The 23,993-nt window shown below is 40.9% G+C and overlaps 1 protein-coding gene across 1 annotated transcript in view; it reads right to left on the reverse strand.

The window, feature by feature from the left end:
* Positions 1-4,490: 4,490 nt before the first annotated feature.
* Positions 4,491-23,993, reverse strand: part of LOC115268609 (uncharacterized) — a 194,298-nt gene continuing 174,795 nt past the window's right edge. Inside the window, exon 6 of the mRNA XM_062849444.1 lies at positions 4,491-10,016. Coding sequence (XP_062705428.1) covers positions 8,395-10,016 — 1,622 coding nt within the window. The 3' untranslated portion in view covers positions 4,491-8,394. The remainder of the gene's footprint in view (positions 10,017-23,993) is intronic.

A 23,993-nucleotide genomic window follows, 5' to 3' on the forward strand; every position in this document is an offset into this window, starting at 1 on the left:
ACGTCTCCATGCCGTTGTATGTGAAAACACGAAGTGACCTATATTGTTAATATAGTATATTTGGTAAAAGCCAGGAAGTTGGTGTTTGTGGGGTATGCGAGCCAGCAAAAGGCGTTCCGGTTCCTCGACACCAGTACCGACCGAATCACAGTAAGCCGAGACGTGAAATTCGTCGAAGATCTTCGAAATGAGGCGAACAATAGTGATGTGAAAAGTGAGCCAAATTTGGCTGAAGAATCGATTGCGCTGCCACCTTCTGTGGAGCCGAAAGTGAATGAAATTGGACAAGGACCTTTGGACCAAGAAGAAGAACCAGTGAGTGAAGAAGAACTACAAGAAGATGCAGTGCACGGAAATGTAAAAGTGAATGCCCGACGAGAAATGCCCCGTAGAGCAGCACGAGGCAACTTGCCGGCTAGATTCAAAGACTTTGAAGTTGGACTGATTGCGATAAACCAAGATGAACCGGAAACGTACCAGGATGCTGTTAGCTGTGCCCGGAAGGAGGAATGGATTCGTGCAATGGAAGAAGAATACGATTCCCTAAAGCTGAATAGCACATGGAAGCTCGTGGATCCGCCCAAAAACCGCAACATCGTCGGCTGTAAGTGGGTCTTTCGTACCAAGCTGGATGCAGAAGGGAACGTGGAACGGTTCAAGGCTAGGCTCGTGGCACAGGGTTTTCACCCAGCGTGCCGGGTCTGACTACGAGGAGACCTTTGCACCGGTCGCCATGCAGTCCACACTCCGAACACTTCTAGCTGTGGCTGGGCACAGGAAACAGATGGTCAAACATTTAGATGTTAAAACCGCATATCTTTACGGTACCCTCAACGAAGAGATATATATGCGGCAACCTCCGGGCTTCGTTGAAAAGGGAAGAGAGGAGCAAGTCTGCCGGCTACTGAAAAGCATCTACGGGCTCAAGCAGGCGGCCAGGGTTTGGCACCAAACGATAACCAGTATTTTGTCAGACCTTGGATTCACCTAGTGCAAATCGGACACCTGCTTGTACAGGAAGCAGATTGGAGGGAGTAAATGGATTTACCTCCTTATATATGTAGATGATATCTTGGTAGTGTGCGAGCAGGAAGAAGCCATCCACATCGTAGAAGCGGAGCTGCAGAAACGTTTGAAGATCACGAGACTCGGGGCCATCAGTTGCTTCCTCGGCGTTCGAGTCAGTCGTGATGCTGCCGGTATCTACAGTCTCAACCAAAGTGCATTCATCATGAAGGTTGCCAAGCGGTTCGGACTGGATGAATCGAAGGGATCATCCGGGTTATTTCAAGATTGTATCGGACAGTAAGAAGCTGAGTGATAACGTCGAGTTTCATAGCTTGATTGGGTCTCTACTCTATCTCGCGACGAACAGTCGTCCGGACATAGCAGCGAGTGTTGGAATACTAAGCCGAAAGGTAAGCTGCCCGTCGGAAGTCGACTGGACGGAAGGGAAGAGAATCGTGCGGTACCTGGTTTACACTAAAGACTACGTGTTGAAGCTTGGAGATGCGACACAGGAGTTGGAGTTGACTGGTTATTGCGACGCTGATTGGGCAGGGGACACTGCTGACCGCAAATCATGTAGTGGATACCTGTTCCGCGTAGGAGGAGCCACCGTAACCTGGACAAGCCGAAAGCAGTGCTGCGTAACTACGTCAACCATGGAGGCTGAGTATGTAGCCTTATCTGAAGCTGTGCAGGAGGTTGTGTGGTTGCGTGGATTACTGGAGGAGTTAGGTGCGAAACAGGACGTGGCGACGATAATCTTCGAAGATAACAAAAGCTGTCTTGACTTCGTTGTCTTGGATCAACTCAAACGGCGATCCAAGCATATCGCTACACGGTATCATTATACGAGAGAGCTTTGTGCAGCAGGCATCATCAAGTTGAAGTATTGCACATCGGAGGAGATGATAGCGGATGCCTTGACCAAGCCGCTTGGTTCGGTCAAGCTGAAGAGATTCGCGACCGCTATGGGTTTAGGAGGAGCTCAGGGCTGAATTCGCGAGGAGGAGTGTTGGCATCCCTACATGCCACCCTAGTGGGAACGCGAATACACCCCTGTTCGTCGTTGGGCCGTTATCGTTCGGCGAACGGCGAAGAAGAAGAGAAATAGTAAACAAACAGTGACAGATAATTTCCATTCAGTACCTTTGTAGAAGTTTGAGAATAAAGCCACGTTGTAAGAAGTACGTCTTCGAGTTTCGTTTATTTTCGCGTATTTTCCCTGCGGTTTTGTGGTCTCTGCCCCCTGTCCGCCAACAGAATATTCCATAAATTTTACCAAGTATTTCTTCCAAATTTCTTGTTGTGTTTCTTTTATCAATAACTCTTTCAAAAAACCTTCGAGGGATTTCTATGAAAATTTCTTCAAGAATTCCTCCAGAAATTCTCATAGAAACTACTTTAGGGATTCTTGTAAAAAATCAAATGAAAAACTCTTCTGGAGATTCCTCTCAAAGTTTTCTGAAGAATTCGAATTTATTCGAAAATCAGTCAACGAACTTCTCCCGATATTTCTCCAAGGATTTATTAGATAATCGTCCATGATTCCATTAATAAATTTTGGCCGATATTCTTTCAAAAAATCTTTAACGGTTAAATTTGTACAGTTTCTCTAAGGAAATTTCTCCACATATTCCTTGTAGGGCTTGATACTGAGTTTGCCCTGGAAAATCATCAATGAATTTTCCCGAGTTTTTCTTCAGAATGCTCATAAAGATTCGTGATTTTTTTTAAGGATTACTTTGAAACTCTTCAATAGATTTCCTCAGGAATTCCCCCTTGGATTCCTATAGAAAATCTTGCAAAGATTCCTTTAGAAATCTTTCTCAGAATTCCTTCAGATATTCTTTCAAGTTTTTGTTTTAGAAAATCTAGATTCCTGTAAAAATTTAATCAAAGTTTCCTTTAAAAAGTATTCTATACATTTTTTAGAAAGAAGAAATCTCTCAGAAAATTCTCCATTGATTTCTTCCGAAATTGTTCCATGTTCACTAGAGATTGCTCCATGAAGTTCTGCTAGAATTTCTATAGAACACCTTTCATAAATTTCCTCATAAATTTATCCATAAGATCATTAGTTAGAAATTCCTGTAGAAATTTTTCCAGGTCTTCAATTGGAAAAGGAACCATCAAGTATCTTTTGAAAGCCTTTTATGGATTCCTTCAGAAATTCCCCAAGAGATATCTTAAGAAAACCTTCTAGGGATTTTTCTAGAATATTCTTCAGAGATTCCTTAAGAAACTTTTTCAGGGATTCTTCCAGTGAAATTGCTTACACAAATTCCTACAGGAATTTCTTCACGAACTGCTAGAAGAATTCCTGCAAGATTTACTCCAATCAATTCTATTGGAAATTCTTATTGAATTGTCTCCCGGATTTTCAAGAGGTATTTATCTGGAAATTTCTGTACAAATTTCACTAATTTCATTTAGTGATTTCAGGGAATTGTTTCGGAGATTCCGATAATAAGTCATGTAGAGATTTCTTCAGGAATTCATCCTGGTCTTCCTCCATGTTCATGATTTGTCTTATGATTACTAAAAATTTTCTTACAGATCTTAAGGGAAATATATTGAATAAACTTCAAAAGAAACATTTGGTTTAGTTATTGATTTTTTTTTTTAAAACAAAATTCAATTGAATAAAAAAAAATAACATCACTTTTCCAAATTAACCAAGTCAAATAATTGTGGGGCGCCAATCTGAATACTTGCCAAGGGCGCCATGGGACCACGCTACGGCTCTGGGCACAGACAAACAGACGTAACACTTGCGAAATTTCCATCGACCTCGCTTTTAACGATCATTTTAAATTTTTATAGTTGTGGCTTTCACAACCAGAGGCGCGCGCTTCGTTTTTCTATGCGTTTGACGTTTCACACTAGCGCCTTCTGTTGACGATATTGCACAACACAGTGATTTGTGCAAATTTTCCACCAGGTAATGGTAGTGTAGACTGAGCGATGGATTTCCATGAAAATCTGTTATGTCTGTTTGTCTGTGATCACGCTTTCAGTTCATCCAAGATCCTCAACGAGGTAACTCTTTGTCGGTGATCCGAATACCCAGTTGATTTTGACCTATCCAAGGTTGTGCATATCAGGATATCAGCCTAATTTATTTCACCGGAGAACCATCTTCTGACCAGCTTTATTTATCTGGGCTCGTGAAATCAAAACGGATACCTGGAATACCTTTTCTCAGCATCATATTATATCAACGACCAAGGCAAGGATACAGGATAACGAGCAGGACCACATGACAATTAACTAAGACAACCGAATAACCCAAAAAACTCATCTTTGTAACATCAAACTGGTGGTCCTAGTACAGCCACCTCAAACGATTACTATTTTTACCGAGATGAACCAGCCCTGGGCTGAACATCTCGGTAATTAAGATTACAATAATAATCTGGGCTTGTTAAACTTTGCGGGATAAATTTCTTTCCTTATTCTAATCAACAAAATAACAATCGAACTATTGTTTAATTATCATGAATAATTAAATTTGATATATTTCTCGTCTCTGATTTCTAATATTTTCATATTTTAATGAAATTCATGTAGTTTTTTTTTGTTGAATTTTAATGTGCTTTTTTGTTGTATTGTTGCTTCTGCATATCTTTTTATTAGTATATTATTGGTTTTTATTATCAGTTGACTTCTCTGTGAGTGAGAATTTTAATCCTCTCTTTTTATCAGTTTTATTATTTCTTCACCAACCGCTTAAAATACTCTAGGTATAATTGAAATTTCTATAGGATTCTCTGTTTGCTTTGCTTTGATAGTTTTATTTTTTTTTTGCTTCTCGATCTCATACACAATAGATAAACGTAGAGTGATTACCGATAAGAGATAGTACATATAAGTAGTAATATGGTATCCTTGTTCTAGTTCACCTACTTAAACACTTGCAGCTTGATTTTTTTCTTCTCTTTTTTGCATGTAACTGACTTTGTAAGTGTGTTTGTTGTGTGTATTTATTTGTGTATGACATCCGACTTTATCTTTTTTTGTTTATTTTTTCGTTTCATTGTTGTTTTGATATATAAATTTAATACCTAGTTAAGAACTCCACTTTATTTTCTGCTCTGCAAGGATTTAACCCTTGTTATTTTGTATTTATTTTTTGTTTGCTTTTATTAGTTACTAAATACTCTGTTAAAATTTTGCCACAATCTACTCACAAGTTATTACTTTTATTCTCACGTCTCATCTATCACGTACATTTTGGTGAAAGTTAGGGTTTCAGCACCGACGAACCGACGTGACAGCTAGAACAAATGAATTCAAATTGGGTGTCCCCGACGCCATGCTGAAAAATAGCCGAACACTACCGCCTCCTCTATAACGGTTCGCGATGTTTTGATAGCTTGACTCAAAACCCTCCGTCTATTCAGATGGGAAAAGGTTCGCAGCTGTGCTGATTTGACAGAAGCGTTCGCTGGTCGACCGTTAAAATGGGGCGGGGGGGGGGGGGGCTTGGGGCTGTATTAAAACGCCACTGTCACGTCGGTTCGGTGGTGGTTTCAGGCTTAAGGAAACATAAAAGACTGGAATACGATGCGATAAATCAATTTGGGGATAAGCATGATGCTCTAAAGCAGTTCGTTATGACGTCTTTGACAATCAAAAAGGGATATTAGGGCTACCTATAGGTAAATCTCAGGTGAACCCAGGAGACACAACTGTTATTCAACTCCACGGAAATTTGCAGAAAAATGTTTACGCTAATGAAGGGAATAAACTGCAACTACAGTTACTGTTGATATAAATGAACTTTCACCCAGTTTATCATCCTTGAAAAAAAAATGGATCAATTTTTCAACCGCTGCAGAAATCCTTGTTGTATGATATTTAGGGCGGGAGCGGTACATTCGGCATAAACTCATTTGGCATAATGGACATTTGGCATAATCGAAATGCTCCCTTCTTTATTATGCCAAGTGCCCTTTATGCCAAATGACCGTTAATGCCAATTGCCAAATGTCTTTATGCTAAGTGACCTTATGCCAAACGGCATTATGCCAAATGACTTCATGCCACATGATACAGACCCATTTAGGGCAGCGTACCCACTTGAATATAATCTAACTTGTACAATACTGTTTTTCGATCCAATAATTTAGCTTTTAGCTAATTAGCGTCATTAACCTTCACCGACAACTCATTTTCAAAATGCTGGCATTTCGTCAATTTTCATCCGATTTTTTTGAAGTCGCCCTCAATCGATCATAAATTGGTGATAGTTTTTTTACACTCAAGTGCCCATGTGATATCCGGAACCATTCCGGAGATATTCCGGATTGTACTGGGGTCAGGAGGTGAGAGAGGGGTCTGTTTTGCCAAATGGCTAAAAGTGATTTTTTCGTGTGTTATTTTGTTTGAGAGGCCCCCGCGGAACCTGTTCCAAGTGTTCCGGAGCGGCCACATCAGTGGATACATACTTCAGTCATTTTTTTCTGCCCCATTCTCTCGAAATCATGAAGATCGATACGTCGCACGGCATGTTTTGGTTTCAAACCAGAAGTGTCCTCGATGACACCCCTGTGGAACCTGTGCTAGATGTTCCGGGGTGGCCATATTTGTTGATACAGACTTCAGGGTATCGTTTCTGACTCAGTCATTCGAAATCATGAAGTTTGCTATGTCGCACGACATGTTTTGGATGAAAATCAGAAGTGTCCCCAATGAGGCCCGCGGAACCTGTCATGGTGATCCGGATGGGTCAACTTATTCAAATCTGGTTATCGAACTTGTTCGCAATAAAAATTCCGCTGAACATCGATGATTCGAACACAATAGAAGAATTCGAATGACCCCCAATTGTAGAGGCGCTAGGTGAGATGAGGAGAAAAACGTTTGTTTACATCAAAAATTCAATTTTTCGTCTTCAAAATTAACTTATATTTTGCCTTGGTAATTGCTATTTTCCATTGGTAATGGCTTCCATTATCATCATTCTCGATGCCCACGCCGACAGACCCGGATTGGCCAGCTAACAAAAAAAAAAACCGGAAGATCCCTCGCCAGAGGCATAGCAAGAGCTCCTCAAATTAATCACATAAATTGTTCGTAAGTATCTACTGGATCTATGCGCATCTGGAAGGGAATCAAATTTTCTTTCCAAAAAGTGCTCGTTTGTTTCTCTACGATGCGGACTTCGATACGAAAAAGTGAAAAAAGTGCACTTTGCCTAATGCTGCGCCATGGCACTTTTTGGCAAAGTCACGTTTTTCGTAGGGTTCTCATTCCTGCCACCAGATGCGGAGGGATCGTTAGCTTCCGTCAGATTTGCCTATAACACACGAAATAATCACTTTTAGCCATTTCGGCACCCCCCTGACCCCAGTACATTCCGGAATATCTCCGGAATGGTTCCGAATATTGCATGGCCACTTGGGTGTAATAAACTTGCACCAATTTATGATCGATTGAGGGTGACTTCAAAAAAATTGACGAAATGCCAGCATTTTGAAAATGAGATGTTGGGGGTCGGGTACGTGAAGGTTAATGACGATTGTAAGCTGAAACTGGAATTTAACAAATTAGAGAGGATAACTAAGCTTCGTTATCAGTCATATTATTTTAATATTTGCAAAATAGGTAGGTAATAGCTACATTTTTTTCTGTTACAAATTCATGTATGCCTGGATTGAACGATCGACAAAAAAAAAACAATAAGGTATCCTATATCCTTTCAGCGCGTGCCATTGTGGGTCTAAAAATCCACCTTGCTCGTGTTGTGTACGACGAACGAGGTTTCTCTGGAGGTGTTGTTCCTTTTCCCATGAGTGTTAAGGTAAAATGAGAGCGCAACCAGGTGCATTCTAGACACGGATTTTTAAGAGCACGCAGCTCGTCATTCTTGGCGGAAAGTTAGTTGATGTGAAAGTTAATTCATTTCAAAGTTCAAATATTGGTGATGTGGGTGCTTGCTTTGTTCTTCCCAGCACGGCATTCACTTGGGTATCCATATTCGGCTGTGTGTTCTAATGAGTCTTAATTCATTCAATCTCTACGCAAAAAATTCAACGACATAGTAGAGAGGATTATTTTTAGTTATGGGGTAATCTTAATGTTTTATATATTTACAGAAACCTACTGGATAGAGAGAAAGAATCATACAGGTTCTGCCAATGGCTCATAAAATTAATTAACTGTAGCAGGGCATATGATAATACAAAAAAAAAAGTAAGTAAAAAAAGACTACGGATGATATCCTTCAATCACCTATTGATACTTGAACTGTTGGATAATTTGCTATGCGTCAATTTCAATTGCTGCTGTTTTGTGGCTTCTACAGCTGTAGATGTATGGTTAGGTTATGAAAAACGTATGCAAACTTCAACTGTGACTTGGAGAAGTGGGGATCACATATGGTTACTTGTTGGCGGAATTGTCGAGCTTAGTTGTAGGCGACGGTGGCTCCGACGAGGAATCGTAGCAGGTTGTATCATCACCGTCTCCGTTGTTCTCCACCGCCAGGATCACATGTTTGCCGTGCACCTTTGGCTGATGGTAGGAATTCGGAGGCGGAGGGCCGGCTACGTTGGAACCGGTTGAGGAAGCCGACGAGAGGGTTTGTTGCTGCACGATCGACTGGTTGGAGGATTTGTTGGAGGTTGTGGCTAGGGGATTATTCGACGGCTGCCCGCTACCGGTCACGGCCGAATTGTGATGCATCAGCGCCGAACCGATGGAACTGGATGGCGAACAACCGTAGTAGATCTCCGGCAAACTAGTGCTCTGCTGGATGCGGTTTGTACTGGAATTGAAGTGAAGCTTGTGAATCTTCTTCAAAGGCTGATGGTAGTTGAGGTTCTGCGTGGTCGAGGGCGAATCCCGACTGTCGCTGCCACTATTGATTTGGCTGTTATTATTACTACTGCTATTGCTATTGCTCCTGGCGACGTTCGCCGTTGACACCGCTGCCGTAGGGACATTGTGATGAATCATCGCAGGTGATCTTTTCAGTCGCTCCGTTTCCCTGTTTTCCAAGATTGCTATATTACCTCTACTGCTAGCGCTAACCTTATCCCTACTATTACTCCCTGTTATCACCTCGTTCATAATGTCAATTTTAGAATCGTATATAAACTTGCGAATTTTTTCGTTACTGTCCTGGATCATATCCTCCAGCGAGTTGTAGTACTCGGTATTGTTCGGAAGCTTCTTCCGGATGGTTGCTCGACCAGCCGTCCAACCACTTCCCACCGGGTCACTGGGTCCAACTCCCCCTCCTCCCAGTTTATTGACGTGAATAATCTTGTAATGGGCCTCCTTTGGATCACTACCCAAATTCTTCATCAGCAAAGTCTCGTACTCGCACAGTTGCTTCCCTCCCGCCGGTTTCCCAATGGCTTTTCTCTTCCGCTTGTGCTTCCTTGTATGCTTCAGACTATAGTTATTCTCGTCCTCGCACGAGTCACCGCCGCCTTCTATCGCATCATTGTAGCACTCATACCTCATACTCTCATCCAGCTCATCCCCGCCATACCCTCCACTTAACCTATTCGGTTGATAACACATTCGATACTTTTGAAGATTCCTATCATACACAAACTTGCCCGGAGGCTTCAATATTGACCTTACAACTACCCCAGCGCCCTCTATCCCACTCGGCCCGGCCAAATTCTGTCCCAAAACCGACTTGAATGACTTGGGCGTATCGCCACCCAACGGCGGGAAACCCACTGCACCCAACCCAGCCACGTCGCCCATGTCGTCCTGGATGTAGTTGATATGGATTGGCGACAGCTGCAGCTGCAGCGGCGGCTCCGGACTCAGATGGCCATCGTTGGGAGTGAAATACACGGACGCCTTGCTCTCGTCGACGCTTTTGGCCGAGAAGTTTTCCAGGTTGAACTTGCTGCTGGATGGCGCTTTGCCAATAATTCCGCCTCCGTTGGCAGCCGATACGGCGGCGGCAACGACGGCCGACGCCGCCGCCGGGTCCAACTGCGACAGTTTTTCGATTTTGGCCTTCAGGTAGACTTCAAAGCCTGGAAGTGGAGAGGGAAAAGGTGAATTTAGTAAATTTTGCGTGGAAATCCGGCTACTTATAGGCTACATAACATGGATGGTACCGTTTTCCACGTGGAAGTAAAACATACACAACACGGAACTAGAGCAATGTGGTTGGGTTAGTAAAAGTGCGGGATTAAGCATTGATGTATGGTTAAGGATTATTTTATAGCAGTTGTGGGTTGCATTTAGATACTCTTCTTTTCCTTACTCAAAATTATGATACACTCTCTCTATTATATTCGATTCTATCTAATTCATTCCACGGTGATTCAATATACCTCCATACGGAGACGGCGGTTTCCAAGGTGTCTCGTAAGGCAACATAAAATTCCCTGAGTTTTCCAGATTCTACCAGCTGAGGAATTCGCTGGATTCCTTCCATTTTTGTTAGTGGTTTTTCGGAGATTTTTATTTTCAAATGTCCCAGTTTTTCCAGGATTTCGTCCGTAGATCTCGAGATTTCTTTAATAAGTCTTTGCGGAGTTTCTCGCAAGATATAACCTGGTCTGGATTCCTTTTGATATTTCTCCGCAATTTTTTTACAGGAAATTTCGTAAGTTCCGTAAACCCCTGGAAAAATCCCAAGATTTTTAAAGAAATCACAGAAGGAGAATTCAAAACCTCAAACAATTGTTGGTAGAGATTATGGGAAGAACTCTGGAAATAAAAATTTAGGTGAATCACCGCAAGGAATACGGTAAACAATTACGTGAAAAATGCTGGAAAAAAGCTCTGAAAGAAATATAGAGAAGAAATCTCAGAAGACACTCCGGAACAAATCTTGGAAAAAATAGACAAAAAAAACTATTAGCAGTGTTGGTACTTACTTGCAAAGTCTGTTGAACACTTTACAATGCTGTCTTTCAAACAGCGTTTTTTGATGGCATGCTTCTAAACTGAGATAGTAGCAAGTGAATATAACCTTTGCAAGTGAGTATTTCCAACACTGATTCTGAGAGACAGGGGATAGACAAAATGATCGGGACAGGCAAAATTTCCACTTTACAAAAAATGTCCAATTAGCTGTAACTTTTCGACAAGTGCATCAAATATTTCAAAATTTTCACTGTAAGTTGATCAACTAGTTGTGTATTAGTGGACAAAATTTGGAAAAGATCGCGCTATTCGGCACGAAGTTATAAGCATTTTAGAAAAAGGTAGAATTATCCGATAGCCAACTTTGAGCTGTTATATCTCCGGAATCAATGAAGCGAATGCAATGAAATTTTGTCCATTCATGACTTATATAATGAGCTCTAAAAACGTTGGACACATTTTGAAGTTATTACCGAGCGAAAAAGTTATAGCAATTTCATTAATTTTATGATTTTTCAGTAAATTGGTCTATTTTTAATATTCATCCTATTACTTTTTCAATGAATTGCCGCCTATGTTGTTACTTTCTTTCAAAACATATCTGTATTCGAGAGAATAAGAGGGAATTTAAATGAACTATAATTAGCATCTTGAATTTTTAAACGATGTTGAAATTTAAGAAAATTGGGTGTTTTATTAGAAAAATAATCTAATCGTTATAATTTTCTTCCGTGTTAAGAATTTTTAGTTATGTCAAAAGTTTTTCGAAGCTTATTATATAAGTCATAAATGGTCAAAATTTCATTGCATTCGGTTCATTAAATTTGGAGATATAACAGCTCAAAGTTGGCTATCGGATAATTTTACCTTTTTTTAGAATCTTTATAACTTCGTGCAGAATCGTTCGACCTTTTCCGAATTTTGTTCACTGATACGCAAATAGTTGATCAACTTACAGTGAAAATTTGAGAATATTTGATGCACTTATCGAAAAGTTACAGCTATTTGAAATTTTTTTGATAAGGGAAAATTTTGCCTGTTCTGATAATTTTGTCTATCTCCTGTACATCCCAGGATCAACACCAGAAGGAACACCGGATCCCAGGATAAACTCTCGCAAAACAATCTCAAATGAAACTTTAAAAGAGTGAGCCTTTAGAAAATATTCCTACCGAAACTTCTGTAGAAAACGAGCGAGAAACTCTAGAAGAAAGCTCATAGAAAATTCTTGATGAAATCACAGGGGAAATTTTGGAAGAAATCCCGGAAGGAACTCCTGCATAAAATTTGTGAAAAAAATCCAGAAGAAATTCTTGGAGGAATTGTATTGGAAATCTCAGGAAAAACTCCTGTAGCAACACTGGGAGAAATCCCGAGAAGGTTTCCTTGGGAAGGCCCTCAGCGAAACACCGGAAGGAATTGCGCATGAGGAATCCTGGGAGAAATTCCGCGAAAATATCTGCGATATTTCCAGAGAGAAATGCTTGTAGAAACCTCGGGATAAGTCCTGATAGAAACCCCAAGAAAATGTCTTCGGGCAAAATGCATGCAGGGGTAATTCTGGGAGCAACACCGCAAAAACCCTTGAAAAAAAAATTCTTACTACAACAATGTAGTAAAAGCTCATGAACACTACATATTCGAAACTGTTTTATTTATACCAACAATGTAGTAAACTGAGGTCTCTATTTCTAAATAGATCTACACTGCCTCCACTCGCATAACAGTCCCATTTGTAAAACGTAGGAATTGAGAAAACGGCATTTGAAGTTTGAAAACATGTTTCCATATAAAATTTTGAAAAATATTTCGACCATCTCGAAACTTTCACAGATTGCTTTGCACATGAATACAGAACTGTGAAAAATATTACCATCACTACAAAGTTGTTTAGTTTTGTGTTACATGATGGGACTGTTATGCGGGTACTTTTAATATGGGACGCTCATGACTTGGTATTTTTTTCACACATTGACATAAAAATTCGCAATTTTTATTATGGGTTTTGGACATACATCGAAAATGATGACTATTCATAACGTTAACTTGATGAAAAGTCAAATGGGACTGTTATGCGAGTGGGGGCAGTACAAGCAGTAAAATTCACATATTTTTATTCACACGGCACAATGCTTTATTTTTTATCGGTGCCAATTTTTCCTGAGTATTGAATATATTCCCTGAGCATTCTAGGTTTGTCCCTGTGAAATTCCCTGAGGATTTTACCAGGTAGTATACAGCCCAGGTTCAATTCCCGTTCTGATCGGGGAAATTTACTTGACTTCCTGGGCATAGTGTATCATTGTAATCTTTCGCGAAGCTAGAAACGTTCTCGTAACACAATCTTTTTTAGACAACTAATTTTTGAACTGTCATATCTCGGAGATCAGTGAACCGAATTGAATGAACTTTTGAGCGATTATCAAAAATATATTATTGCTTGAAAGTTCATAAAACATAGGTACTTTTTAAACGTTTTCCAGCTTCCATAGTGATGCTTTTCCAGCTTTCAGAGGGCAGCTTACCAGTTTCCAGAGCGAAGCTTTTCCAGATTTAAGAGAAAACCTTTTCAGCTTCCAGAGAAAAGCTTTTCCAGCTTCCAAAGGACAACTTTTCCAGCTTCCCGAGGTAAATTTTTCCAGCTTCCAGAGGTATGCTTTTTCAGCTCCCACAGGGAGGGTTTTACAGCTTCCAAAGGGAAGCTTTTACAACTTCCAGAGGGAACCTTTTCCACCTTTCAGAGGGAAGCTTTTCCTCCTTCCAAAGGGGTGATTTTCCATCTTCTGGAGGGAAGCATTTCTAGCTTCCAAAGGACGCTTTTTCAACTTCAAGAGGGATTCTTTTCCAGCTTCTAGAAAGAAGCTTTTCCAGTTTCCAGGGGAAGCTTTTCCAGCTTTCAGAGGACAACTTCTCAGCTTCCCGAGGTAAATTTTTCCATCTTCCAGAAAGATGCTCTTTCAGCTCCCACATGGAGGCTTTTACAGCTTCCAGAGGGAAGCTTTTTCTCCTCCATAGGGGTGATTTTCCAGCTTCTGGAGGAAAGTTTTTCCAGCTTCCCGAGGGAAACTTTTCCACCTTCCAGAGAAATTCTTTTCCAGCTTCTAGAGGGAAGCTTCCAGCTTCCCGAGGGAAGCTTTTCCAACTTCCAGAGGGAAGCTTTTTCAGCTTCCAGAGGGATTCTTTTCCAGCTTCTGGAGGAAAGCTTTTTCAGCTTCCCGGGGGAAGCTTTTCCTGCTTCACGAGGGAAGCTTTTCCCGCTCCCAGAGGGAATCTTTTCCACCTTCCAGAGGGAAACCAGCTTCCAGAGGGATTCTTTTCCAGCTTCTGGAGGGAAGCTTTTCCACCTTCTAGAGGGAAGCTTTTCCACCTTCCAGAGGGAAACCAGCTTCCAGAGGGATGCCTTTCTAGCTAATAAAGGGAAGCTTTTCCAGCTTCCAGAAGGAATCTTTTTCAGCTTCCAGAGAGATTCTTTTCTAGCTCCCAGAGGGAATCTTTTCCAGTTTCCAGGAGAAAGCTTTTCCACCTTCTAGAGCGAAGCTTTTTCAGATTTCGGAGCGATGCTTTTCCAGCTTTCTTAGGCAAACTCCAGCTTCCAGAGAGGGTTCCTGGTCAAAGGCTCAGAACACTGCACAGATCATATTGGAAAACAAACAAGTTAAGGAGGTTTATTCAACAATTTTAACCATTGGAACCCCTTTCTGAAGAGTACCCTCTCTGATTGAGTAACAATATGATTCTACTCTGTGCATAACTGATCGGACAAACGCCGATTTTCATACAAAATGGCCATTTTTGAGATTCTGTTACTATGGTTTGCTTCGGTTGATTGAGCTCAATTTTTGACACTGAACCTCTTTGATTTGCACACCTGCCGCTGTTCGCTCACTTTTGCACATTTTAAACGCCTTGCCATGCCCCAACCTGTGAACGAATACATTTAGTACTTTGTATACATAAAATTTAGCATATTGTAGTTCTAGTCAAAAATTGAGTTCAATCCATCTAAGCAAACCATCGATATGGACCAGTAGGTCTGTGCCAAAAAGGGAGAAAATAAAAAAAAAGCAAACCATAGTTACAGGTTACAGCATCTCAAAATTTGTCATTTTGTATGAAAAACGGCGTTTGTCCGATCAATTGCGCTACAGTGTTGTATAAAGAAACAACATGTTTACAATTAAATATCAAATAATTAATTAATTATTTCAAATCAACCTTCATTTCACAGCAGGGATAACCTTTTTTTTCTATCTGTATTAACGAGATTTTTAGCTCTAGGCTAGTTCATCTCGGGACCCACGCTTTACTTCCCTTCCGAAGGAAGAACCCACATTTTGTGAGTTTGTCTGGAGTGGTATTCGTTCCCAGGTCATCGGCGTGATGGTCTAGTGTTCTAACCATCACACCAGGTCCGCTCCCGAGGGATAAACTGTTATTTAGCTGTAATGAAAGCCTGAGATTTCCTTAACCCTTAAGGTTACATAAGAGTTTAATAAGTGATCAAAATAATCGAATACTCTGGTACACCGGTAGCAACACATTGGTAAATATAACATTCCTCCAATCATGTTCGTGTGAATCGCCAGACCCCCGGGTGAAAGCTCCAAGCCAATTAACCTTGAACCTTTGAAGGCAACTCCCTAACTAGCATGCCACCGACGAACGTCGTCAGCCAACACCACCCACCACCACCATCGAAAACCAATACAATAACTGCATTCCCATAGAAGGGTGGCTGTCCGCCACATCAGCTGACAACTATTTGCTCGGAGTCATTTGGCCCCACGAATGCTATTGCTGCTACCTAGTGGCATGTTACAGAATTGGACCGTGTCTTTCTGGTAAGGTTCATGTTTTTGCCAGGTACGATCGTAAATCCTAAACCTGCACGCTAAAACTAATCTTATCAGAATTGAGTAAGAACTACTCGTATAATTGCATAATTTCCAGAACACACAAAAATGCACAATTCTTGTAGAGATAGAATTCGGCTGACCTGTTTGAGACTGTTAATGAGAGCTTCTAAATCTATTTTTTTTTTGTAATTGTGTCCTTACACATTTTAGAGGAAAGCGCTTTAAACGTGTAGGGAAAATCAGGTCCTCACGAAACGAAGAAAAATGTCTTTCCGCTCACGTTTGTTTCTGCTACTGCATGTGCAGTGCATCAACGAACAGCGAAAAACTATAAGACTGCGAAGACCTTGAACCGGTTGGGGTGAGTGTTCTTTTCATTCTTTCACTTTGAGTGGATCAAAAAAACTGTTCGCAGGGAAAAGAAGGACATAACGTCCCATCTTTGCAAATGTGGGCAGTTGGGTGGGTCAACGTTGTATGGGAAAATTTAAATTTGATCACTACAACCCAAATAAGTTTTTTTTCTCTCTTGTAACGACCAAAACAACTGTGCCAAATCTTGCGTTGATGATGTTAAAGTATAGCCTAGTGTCGAAAAACTTTGTCGAAGACCTCACAGCGATCCGACACATGTGACAGAGCTTATAACCTACGGATCGCGTGAGGGTGTTTAACCCTTATGTGGCCGGCAGGGTACCCGGGTACCCAGCACCCATTTAAAATACACGGTGTAGAAAAAAAGCAAAAAGTTTGCCGGACACATAACGGTTAATATTCAACGTGTGTAAAGGAATAACATCAACTATAATAATTTTATTTTTGACCGGAATTGCCATGGTTATGACTGCTTTTCTCAAGCGTCGGATCACTTTGTGACCAAGGTACCAAGGTAAAACTTTTGCTAACTTACATGTAATTTAGCTAAAATGGCAAGGCACGAATAATTTCTTATATTTTCTGTACATCATTTAACGTTGATTCTAAGTAGAAGAAATCAGTTCAATATCGTAAGAACCCTACACCCTACTTTCCCAGGCAAATAGGTAGAAACTGTGTCGTGAAACGTGACACACTCAACATAGAAGTCAAATCGGTTTGTTAGTTGCTCGAAACTGTATCAACAAAATACCCAGAACGAGTTAGCACGCGGATGCTCCCCGGCAGTGGATAGTGGGTGGCACTGGGGATTCGGACCGACGACGGACGGACGAACGGTAATGTATGCAAAGTGGCTGGACGTATGCGCTCGGACGAATGTTCTCTGCCTGGATGCAATGCGGTCGGTCTAGCCAGCTTGCTCTTCTGGTTCGCTTGGTTTGCGGTCGTCGTCGGTGTACCGTCGCGTCGATGGGAAAATGCAAGAAGAAATTGAAACTCAATGACCATGACTCGGACAGCACACACAATGACACCACGTTCGTCATAACGTTCGGGATTATGGCCAATTAAATATGCAACTGCTGGTTGATTGCCGGAATGGAAATGTCAGCAGTAGCAGCAATAAGAGAACATTGGGTAGGTTTGATCTTTGAGAAAATTGGAATCTGCTTCTTTTTCAGACGTAACGTACAAACTGGAACGAAGCCCAAAGTGTTTTTATAGTATTCCTCCAGGAAGGCATCTTCCCACAAAACCTTCTGGGGTACCTCCAGGATTGTCTTCTGAGATTTTTTTTTCTATTCCTTGTTGGGTATCTAAGTCACTGCGACCAGTTGATAGATCTATTGTGACATTGTCTTCTGAGATTACACCAGGTGTTTTTTTTTTGCGATCCCTCCAACAATCTCAATCGGGTTGCATTCCGAGATAACGTCAGAAGTTCTTTCTGATAATTCTTCAAAAATTTCTTCCAAGATTCCTTAGGATATTCATTGTATTGGCTCAACAGTCTAGTACGAGCATTAGGCAAACTACATTTTTCTGGCTTCGACGTTTTGGTGCCGGTTTGGAGCGTGAAAACTGTTGTTCGCTTAATGTTTATATAAAACTGCCGATCCAATATAATCTATGTGTCAAGGTGATATCATTTATCTCTATCTCTACTTCTACCTGGTGTTCATTGATTACGAAACAATTTTCGACCGTCTTAATCAGGAAAACATATGGGGAGCCCTCAGGCGCAAGGGTGTACCTGAGAAAATAATCGGCCTCATTGAAGCACAGCACAGGGCATTTTCGTGCAGAGTACTGCAAAACGATGTACATATGTTGGACAGAATCCATGGTGCGAACGTTTAGAGGTAATCATACCATCTACCAGAGCTGCGGCAACACACCTGGGAACAGGTTTCATCGTGATCGGTTGGTGGCCGATTGACGAAAGAATGTGCAGGTTGAGGATCAAGGGCCGATTCTTCAACATCAGCATAATAAACGTGCACAGCCCTCACTCCGGAAGTACTGATGATAACAAGGACGCATTCTACGCGCAGCTCGAACGTGAGTACGATCGCTGCCCAAGCCACGACTTCAAAATCATCATATGCGCTGTCCATAAACTACGTAGACTTTTTTTCGACCATCTCAGACCCCCCCCCTCCCCCCTCGTAGACTTCTGTTCATACAAAATTTTCGAAATTTGTATGGAGCGTAGACTTTGGCCAGACTCCCCCGTCCCCCCCCCTAAGAGTCTACGTAGTTTATGGACAGACCCATAGGAGATTTGAACGCTCAGGTAGGCCAGGAGGAGGAATTCAGACCGACGATTGGTAAGTTCAGCGCCCACCAGCAGACGAACGAAAACGGCCTACGACTCATTGATTTCGCCGACTCCAAAAATATGGCCATACGTAGCACCTTTTTTCAACACAGCATCCCTTACACGGAGACGAATTTCGTTCGTTTGAAACAAAAATATTCATGTTTATTCTGTAAACTGATAAAATTTTTAAAACTAAAATAATAATTTTTAAAACTAACTCAATTACATATTGATTTCTACAATACCCATTGAAGAGCCCCCCGTTTCGCCGTCGAGAACATAAACAAAACTCTCAAGTTCCAGCTGCAGTATCAAACAAGATTTCCTCTTGCAAAAAAAGTCAAGTTTCACCAAAAGTTTCCACGAAATCCTATTGATTTCGGGAGCGTATATTATCTACATGATGCCGGCATTGGAAAGTGGCATGCGGGAAGTGAGTTTTCCTAGAGAAGGAAATGACTTTGTAAATTTAATTGGAAAACAAATATTTCCGTAGGGCCGACCTGCCACAGAAAAACAAAAATGTTTACATTTGTTTCTAACATAACCTGTCAAAAGATGCATGTTTGTTTCAAAAATGGATTGAATTTGCTTCAAATGTTACGTTTGATTTGCTCCAAACAGTTTTATTTTTGTTGCCAGTACAAATTGACAATATATTTGATGATGATTAACCTGGGCTTGTTAGGGGAATATCTGTAAATAAAAAAAAATCACGTAAGTACTGTTCCTTTGAATTCCACTAAGAATTTGCATCCTTTGACAGATACGTATTTCGACCTCAACTGTAAGGCCGTCTTCAGTGTCTTGTACTTGACTCGACTGTCGAGTCAAGTACAAGACACTGAAGACGACCTTACAGTTGAGGTCGAAATACGTATCTGTCAAAGGATGCAAATTCTTAGTGGAATTCAAAGGAACAGTACTTAACGCGATTTTCTTTTTATTTATTTAATATATTTGAGTTTACCTGAAATATTTTTGATTTTACCATGCTTTTTTCTGCGTGTATCGTTACACCTGGAGATCACCAAAGCAGACGGAATTTCAAATCGACCACGTTCTGATTGACGGACGGCACTTCTCCGACATTACCGACGTCAGGACCTATCGTCGTGGCGCCAACATCGACTCCGACCACTATTTGGTGATGGTCAAACTGCGCCCAAAACTTTCCGTCATTAACAATGTACGGTACCGACGACCGCCACGGTACAACCTAGAACGACTAAAACAACCGGATGTCGCCTCAGCATACGCGCAGAATCTCGAGGCCACGTTGCCAGACGAGGGCGAGCTCGATGAGGCCCCTCTAGAGGACTGCTAGAGTACAGTGAAAGCAGCCATCAACGACGCAGCCGAGAGCACCATCGGATAGGTGGAACGGAATCGACGGAACGAATGGTTCGATGAAGAGTGCAGAAGGGTTTTGGAGGAAAACAACGCATCGCGGGCGGTAATGGTGCAGCAAGGGACTCAACAGAACGTGGAACGTTACAAACAGAAGCGGAAACAGCAGACCCGCCTCTTTTTGGAGAAAAGGCGCTGCCTGGAAGAAGCGAAGTGCGAAGAAATGGAACTGCTGTGCCGCTCCCAAGAAACACGGAAGTTCTACCAGAAGCTCAACGCATCCCGCAACGGCTTCGTGCCACGAGCCGAAATGTGCAGGGATAAGGACGGAGGCCTCTTGACGGACGGACGTGAGGTGATCGAAAGGTGGAAGCAGCACTTCGATCAGCACCTGAATGACGTGGAGAAGGTAGGCACGGGAGACCACGGCAACGGAGGAAACGACGACACCAGTGCAGCGGAGGACAGAAATGAACAAACTCCTACGCTGAGGGAAGTTAAGGATGCCATTCATCAGCTCAAAACTAACAAAGCAGCTGGTAAGGATGGTATCGCAGCTGAACTCATCAAGATGGGCCCAGAAAAGTTGGCAACCTGTCTGCACCGGCTGAAAGTCAGGATCTGGGAAACCGAACAGCTACCGGAGGAATGGAAGGAAGGGGTATCTGGCCCATTCACAAGAAAGGCGACTATTTGAAATGTGAGAACTTCAGAGCTATCACTATTTTGAATGCTGCCTACAAGGTGCTATCCCAGATCATCTTGTAATGATTTTTCTGTTAAAATAATAAAAATAATAATAAAAAAACCATCGTCCTCTGATTGGTATAAGATTCTTGATACCACCATCAGATTGGCTGTCGATGATATCATAAATTAAGTTTTCTCACCAATCACAGATTTCTACGCAGTAGAATCAGTAGGGAGCCTCCGCGCTATAGTATAAATAGAGGCTACCAACGCGCATTAGGTGAAGTATTTGTGCACTAGGTTGTCCCAAAAATTGCACATGGTCAAAAAGCTTGGGGGCTCACCCTGCAAATGATAGCTAAGGGTGTTAGAAACAAACTTTTGTATGACGGTAACTTTCAGAAATGACGTTTAGAGGTCGCCCCGGCGAGATTTTTGAAAAATGGCTATTTTTCATAATAAATTTCATACAAATATTTTTTACCGTACAAAAATTGGTAATATCCACTATTTTTATATTTTTTGCAGCTTGATATTGATCCAAACTACTTGGGAAAAATAATTAACGACATGTTTTGCAGGTAACTTTTTGATACTGAATTTTTGAATATACTAAAATTTGTCATTTTTTGATATACTGTGCCTTTTACCTATCATAAAACGTATCTGAACCTTATGCTAATTTAAAACAATTTCCATAAAAAGATCGGAAATTTTATGAGGAAAAACTTTGCCGAAGACAGCATGGCGTTTTTTCTATCCGTTTTAGAGTTATTCACAATTTGCTATTTGGTAAAATTTGAATTTTTAGGTATTTTTCTAAAAATGTCACATAAGAACTTCCCAAAAACACATACAAAGTAAAAAAAATCACGTATGCTCAACAAGTTTTTGTCCTGATTGTATTATGGAATCATGGTGACATCATTTTTTAATTTTTATTTTTTGTTATTCAATCCCTTCGTATAGAAATTAACTAGCAAAGATTTCTTAAAAAGCTAGCTCTCTTGACAAGCTTCGTACAGACTATTGATTTTTTGAAGATATTCTCCACAAAATGTTGTGCCATATTTTCGCGTTTATCTTACTTTCCTGTCGATATTCTCAATTATTTTTCTACATGAAGAAGTATGAGTCCTGGACCAGTGAAACAGCCCAGGAAACAGTGGCAAAGTGCATAAAGGCGAATACGTTGATCCATGTTAAATTCAAATCGCGTTTACGAACATCTTCGTACGAATACCAATGTTTAGACACTAAGTTCCAATTCTATACATTCTGAAAAGCAGGGCATGTCTTTTTTACATCTACTGATTTGAACTATCTTATCAACACCGAAAATAAGATACACCGAGGCAAATTGAAACGGGTGGGATAAGATGAATCAGTGAGTTAACGTAATGTTATCCAAAGTTAGAACAATTTGATTACCATAACACCTACACGGCATACAATAAGACAAGGTAGGCTATTACTGGTAAACAACAGTTTCGACATAAACAAGTGACGTCATTTTTATCGTCCTATATGTTGATCAAAATGATAGGGACTAATAGAACGTTTTATTCATGTCTTTGAACGATTAGAACAACATCATTGAACAATAAAATCAGCATGTTTTGCGAAATGTATCACCTTCTAAATATAAGGTATAGAAAATGTGCCGTGCGTTTGATTGTGTATTATGCTCGTATAAACCATTGTCAGTACATAACCGTTAAAAATGCCATGGCCTACTGAGGCATCTCAAAATGGTACCTAATGATAAAGTTTCTCGCTAGTAGGTACCTTTCTGTATCAAAGAAAATGGATTTGTCAACGGAAACAAAAATTCAATGAATGATGCCACCATAATTCCTTAACACAATCAAGACAAAAACTTGTTGAGCATACGTGATTGTTTACTTTGTATGTGTTTTTGGGAAGTTCTTATGAGACATTTTTAGAAAAATACCTAAAAATTCAATTTTTTTTTTTAAATACCTAAAAATCCAAATTTCACCAAATAGTAAATCGTGAATAACTCTAAAACGGAAAGAAAAAACGCAATGCTGTCTTCGGCAAAGTTTTTCCTCATAAAATTTCCGATCTTTTTATGGAAATTGTTTTAAATTAGCATTAAGTTCAGATACTTTTTATGATGGGTAAAATGCAAAGTATATCAAAAAGTGACAAATTTTAGTATATTCAAAAATTCAGTATCAAAAAGTTACCTGCAAAACATGTCGTTAATTATTTTTTCCAAGTATTTTAGGTCCATATCAAGCTGTAAAAAATATAAAAATAGTGGGTATTGCCAATTTTTGTACGGTAAAAAATATTTGTATGAAATTTATTAAGAAAAATGGCAATTTTTCAAATATCTCGCCGGGGCGACCTCTAAACGTCATTTCTGAAAGTTGCCTTCATACAAAAGTTTGTTTCTAACACCCTTAGCTATCATTTGCAGGGTGAGCCCCCAAGCTTTTCGACCATGTGCAATTTTTGGGACAACCTATTGTGCACCCTTCGGGCCAGTGACGACCGAATCCAGCCTGCCGATCGTGGAACGTGAGCAGTTTCGCCGAACGACCTAGCCGATCGAGAGCTGCTGTGCATACGCTGGTAGGCGTCCATCCGATCAACAACGACCAACTGGTGCCTGAGAATGCCTGATCTCTGCAATTCTTATTGCATGAGAAATCAGATGAGAGTTATATCAGAATGTTTTCCTCCATCGCCGGTCCAGAGCAATGTTGGTCCACCGAAGGGAACTATTGCGCTTTGTGGCTATCACGCATCCGCAGACCGACGTAAGCAGCCTGTGCCTACGAACAGTGAAAAAATGCAATAATGTGTGATTTCTAACAGCGCTTTCGAGCGGTCGGTTTTTTGTACGCCACCGATGCAGATACGCAAGCAAGAAGAGTGCACTGTGAAAAATGCACGAAGAAAAATGCGCGAGTTAGGGCTAGGTTTTTCCAATTAATAAATTTGTGCAAATGTTAATCAAAATGCATAAGCCTAGAAAATTATATGTAGTGATTGTGAGAACACTAATTGTGATAAAGATTTCTTTGTGTTTTTGATTCTTTTATGTTGTTTTTTTTTATGGAATTCCTCTATTGCGATTGCGTCGGACCTACGACTTCCCGACTGAGAGCTGGGCAACCCTTAAATGAAATTTCAGCATTCCTTTTTAGGAATGGCGCTAAAGCTGGAATTTTTGAAACGAGGATTCTGTTTTGATTTTTTTAGCCTAATTCTTTTGTTTTATTTATTTTACCACCGGGAGAAAACGTTACAATCTTCCATCGTCTGTCACCCGAAACAAATGAGTTCGTGGGAAGTTATCAAGCTGGCTTCATCGACGGTCGGTCGACAACGGACCAGATCTTCACCGTACGGCAAATCCTCTAGAAAAGCCGTGAATACCAGGTCCCAACACATCACCTGTACATCGACTTAAAAGCGGCATACGACAGTATCGAACGCGCAGAGCTATGGAAAATCATGGACGGCAAGGCGTCGGGGACTGCGACAAGGCGACGGACGCTCAT

This window comes from Aedes albopictus, chromosome 2 (assembly GCF_035046485.1).
Source record: "Aedes albopictus strain Foshan chromosome 2, AalbF5, whole genome shotgun sequence".
Taxonomy (NCBI): Eukaryota; Metazoa; Arthropoda; class Insecta; order Diptera; family Culicidae; genus Aedes; species Aedes albopictus.